Consider the following 4530-nt stretch of genomic DNA (forward strand, 5'->3'; position numbering starts at 1 on the left):
AGGGTCACGGTTTGATTCCCACTTGGGCCAGTGAGCTGCGCCCGAGCTGAGCTGCTGCTGAGCTGCCAACAGGTGAACAGATGGCTCAGCCGGTGAGATCACGTGCTCCTAACAACAAGATTGCCGGTTGGACTCCCGCATGGGATAGTGGTCTATGCCCACCCACAACTGTGATTGAACACGGCACCTTGAGCTGAGAGGCCATGAGCTGCCAACAGGCGGCCGGATGGCAACTTCCCTTGGAGCTGAGCTAGCTGCGCCCTCCACAACTAAGATTGAAGGACAACAACTTGGCAGTTCCCCTTACACAATTCCCCAATCAAAAAAAAAAAGATGTATGATACTAATATACTACAAGTCATTTACAAGATTTTCATCAGTATTACATGAGTTCTGCTAATGAATGCTTTATTTGTTTTTCTCATAGCTTGTGTGGAATTATTCCAGGACTTAGCAGTATCTTCCTTCCCCGAATGAATCCATTTGTTTTGATTGATCTTGCTGGAGCATTTGCTCTTTGTATTACATATATGCTAATTGAGATTAAGTAAGTATTTTTATTACTGTCAAGTGTGTTTTTAATCCTGGGGCCTGATTTTTAAGGGCATTGACAGGAGGATAGGGTTAAGCTTATAGCATGTTTGCTTTTGACCTATGTAACTTTTTGGTCACGTCTTGTCTTCGTGTCTTCATCTGAAAAAGAAAAGGGGATCTCACCTTGTGAAATTCCTGGGGAATTTTGAAAAAATTTAACAGTAATTATTGCAAAGTTATTCTTTACAGGAAAATTGATAGAATCACTGATGAAGTCCATTAGTGTCTCTGTATCAGAAATTACTAGTTGAAGGTTTTTCTTTATTACAACAAATGAATATACATGAAATCTTTCTTGTTGACAAGTAGACTAACTGAGAACTCGTAGTGGGGAAACACTCACTTTTTTTCTTTCATCTCTCTTAACACTAATTAACATAATGACTAATCATTTTTCCACTAAACTTAGGTGAGAAAGGATTCTGAAAGCTTTTTATTTCCCTTTGAGGTGCTCCCATTGCCAATAGTGGCCAGTTGTAATGAAACAGTTGTTTTGCTTTAGGTAATTAATGTTAGGTGGATTCTGATTCTGAATTGTAAGAAACTGAGGGAGGCATACATTTAAGATTTTGAGAATTGTTTTTTCCTTTTAGTAATTATTTTGCTGTAGACACTGCCTCTGCCATAGCCATTGCTCTGATGACATTTGGCACCATGTATCCTATGAGCGTATACAGTGGGAAAGTATTACTCCAGGTAAGGACCTTTCAGTGTGCATGCTTAATATTAGCTGTGTTCTTCTATCAGATTATAAAATTGTATGTGGTCTTCTATCAGATTGCAAAATTTTTAGCTATTGGAGGGCCATATTAGAAATGAAACCAAACAATAATCTCTGAAATTTGTGTACTAGGAACAGATGAAATTATATGCCCATAAAATAGGCACAAATCTTCTTATATTTGTAATATGAGACAAAAATCATAAATATTTTTTGCCTCTAATAATGTTTCAAGTGAAAACAATGTTACTTAAAAAATATTTAAGATACATATTTTCCCCTACTAAATGTGCTTTGGCTCTTGTATAATCTGATTATGATTGTTTTCTTTTTTCCTGTCATTGAATCAGTGAGACTTCTAAATTTCAAACTTAAAATTAAAAATGACAAATTATTATTTATTGAAGCAATAGGAACACCTATAGACCAGCACCTGAATCGAAAGATAGTTTCCCAGGGCTGGATGTGTCTGTAAGGAACTGCCTTTCCTTCTGTCTTTCCCTCATGCCTTTTCTTAAACTTATGGGTAGTATCCATTTTCAGGAGCAGTAATAACAATAAAGTAATAGTTGTATAGTGCTTTGCCCTATACAAAATGTTACTTTCTTAAAGATTTTTTGTTGCTTGGTTGGTTCTTTAAAGCTTATTTGGTTCTAGAGATAGCAGCTTCTCTGTGAGATAAAAAATGAACATGATCTGATTCCTGATGTTGCCCCACTAGGGGGGCCCATTGAAACCTCTCTTCTCTAACTCATGACAGGTCATATGTCAGGCAAAGCAAAGGTTGGTATAAAACCCAATTTTTAAAAATTTCAGGACCACTGTTACAAAAATCTTTTATCTCCCTAGATTCATATTTTATTTTATTTTTTCCCCAGACTACACCACCCCATGTTATTGGTCAGTTGGACAAACTTATTAGAGAGGTAAGATGGAATAGTAAATAAAATCATTTTAATTTATAACTAGAAAATGCAAAAATGGGTACAAATAATACTTCAGTCAACCCTATCTGGTATTTTATTTTAGGGGATTTTGTATTCTTAATACATTAGGAGACATAACAGTGATAAAAGTGGAAACATTTGAGGAATTGCTCAGTCTGGAAGCCAAATTTCTTAAAATAAACATGAACGGTAATCACCTAAAGACCACCCGATTACCTATATAAATGCTGTGATTTTTATGAATCTGCATTCAAACCTAGGGTTTTGATTAAGTCAAGACCCCCTTTTATATGTTGATTGCTTCACCACCTTACATCTTGATCTGTGGGTTTAGGTTTTGTGTTGTTATAAATTTCCACCTGTTAACTGATGAAGGAATAAGAAAATTGAATTATTTGGATGTTGAGAGTATTTTCATCTCTTGGTGGTCAGTATCACAAAGGCCACTTTTACCAATATAGGTGGCTATTTTTCTCAGCTAGTGGAACAAGTGCCACTGTACCAGTGGTCCACATACTATATATTTGGACTTGGAATTTCATTTTGGCGCACATCCAAGTAACATCCTTTCTTGTGCAGAAATTTATTAATAGGAAATTTGTTTCCTCATTTCAGAGGAAGAAATGATCAAGAAAAAAAATCTGACACCACAAGTATTGGATATAAATATATGTCATATTGATAAAATGAAAAGAACCTTGCACTGTTGAACAAGGTGGCACTGGGGGAAGGGGGAGTGTAAAGACCTGGTTTTAGCAGCATTGGTGCAGAGAAGAAACCGGGAAAATAGGGCCTTGTCTCAGTACGGAACATGCAGAAATGGTATCGTGAGTGAGTGGTCTGAGACTTCTCTTGGCTAATGAATGTCCTCATGCAGGGTTTGGCCATGTCATTTCTAGACTAAGAGCAAGTCCATACATAGTGTGACTGAACTGTGTTGGGTATGTCAAATGCAAACAACCCTATTTCTATGTTTTTGATCAGGTATCTACCTTGGATGGAGTTTTGGAAGTTCGAAATGAGCATTTTTGGACCCTAGGTTTTGGCTCATTGGTATGTTTTCTACATGTTACTTTAGTTATAATTGAAAGCATAGTTTACAATTTTCAAAACTGAAAAAAATACTTTTTAAAAATTTTTATAGAGCCTTTGATTCATATTTCTGTTGAACAGTCTAAAATGTAGGTGGAATCAGTAACCTAATTGAGATTGAGTGTTGTTTTATTTTTGTTTCTTTCAAACCAAATGATCTTAATACTGGACTGTCCAAATAAGACAAATTCATAGGCACACATTTCTAAATATGAAAATGTTGCAAAAGAAAAATGTGCAATTATTTTCTTTTTAATTGTAATTCTTATTTTGGAGATTTTGCTGAATATGTTAAAGAAATAATAACTTACTTCAGCATAAAATTCCATGTTTTCTAATCCAATTTGGACCTCATTACCAGAGAGACTTTATTATGACATGGTTTCATTCCTTTATCAGGAATGATGAGGAAATACAGAAAAGGACCCAGAAAAAATTAAATCACCATAATCCTATCCTATAGAGAAAACTGCCATTGATATTTTGGTTTTTATACTTATACATTTACTCTCTTTAGAAAATGAGATCATGCTGTTTTATAATTGCTCTTCATTCAACATATCATGAATAGTTTTTTGTGTCACTAAATATTACTCTTCTAATTAAAAAAAAAAAAAGATTTGATTGTTCTAACATAACACAAATTCCAGAAGTAGACAAATTAGGGCTGGTCCAACAGGTCAATCATATCATCCACTTTGCGGTTTTTAGTTTGGGATTTATGCTTTTTAGTGGAAAAATGGCTGTCTTATCTCTACCTTCCCCTCTCTAGTCATTTAGGATATCTAAAACTGATTCTCTAGTAAATTCTTCAGGAAGGACCCTTGGGAACATCATTCCTTAAGTTACTGAATATTGAAAACAGTTGTGGACATTATACTTGAAAATCATTTTGGCTAGATAAGAAATCCTGAGCACATATTTTTGTTTCTTTGAGTTTCTTAAATATATCACTCCATTTACCTCTGGCATAAGGCATTGCTGAAATAAAGCCTGATGACTTATAGCCTGGTTTTGGTTTTTATTGCCCTATATATGTGACTTGGTCTTCATGCCTGGGTGCCCAAAAGTTTTATTATTATTATTTTTTTTTTTTTAAAGATTTTTATTGGGGAATTAGGGGATGGGAACAGCACTGGGGAATTGAGGGAAGGGGAACAGACAAGTTGCTGTCCT

The 4530-nt window shown here is 35.1% G+C and overlaps 1 protein-coding gene across 1 annotated transcript in view; it reads left to right on the forward strand.

The window, feature by feature from the left end:
- Nucleotides 1-4530, forward strand: part of SLC30A6 (solute carrier family 30 member 6) — a 13412-nt gene that overhangs the window by 2322 nt on the left and 6560 nt on the right. Inside the window, exons 2-5 of the mRNA XM_019653816.1 lie at nucleotides 428-547; nucleotides 1188-1290; nucleotides 2194-2241; nucleotides 3247-3315. Coding sequence (XP_019509361.1) covers nucleotides 474-547; nucleotides 1188-1290; nucleotides 2194-2241; nucleotides 3247-3315 — 294 coding nt within the window. The 5' untranslated portion in view covers nucleotides 428-473. The remainder of the gene's footprint in view (nucleotides 1-427; nucleotides 548-1187; nucleotides 1291-2193; nucleotides 2242-3246; nucleotides 3316-4530) is intronic.

This window comes from Hipposideros armiger, unplaced genomic scaffold (genome assembly GCF_001890085.2).
Source record: "Hipposideros armiger isolate ML-2016 unplaced genomic scaffold, ASM189008v1 scaffold_207, whole genome shotgun sequence".
In the NCBI taxonomy this organism is placed as follows: domain Eukaryota; kingdom Metazoa; phylum Chordata; class Mammalia; order Chiroptera; family Hipposideridae; genus Hipposideros; species Hipposideros armiger.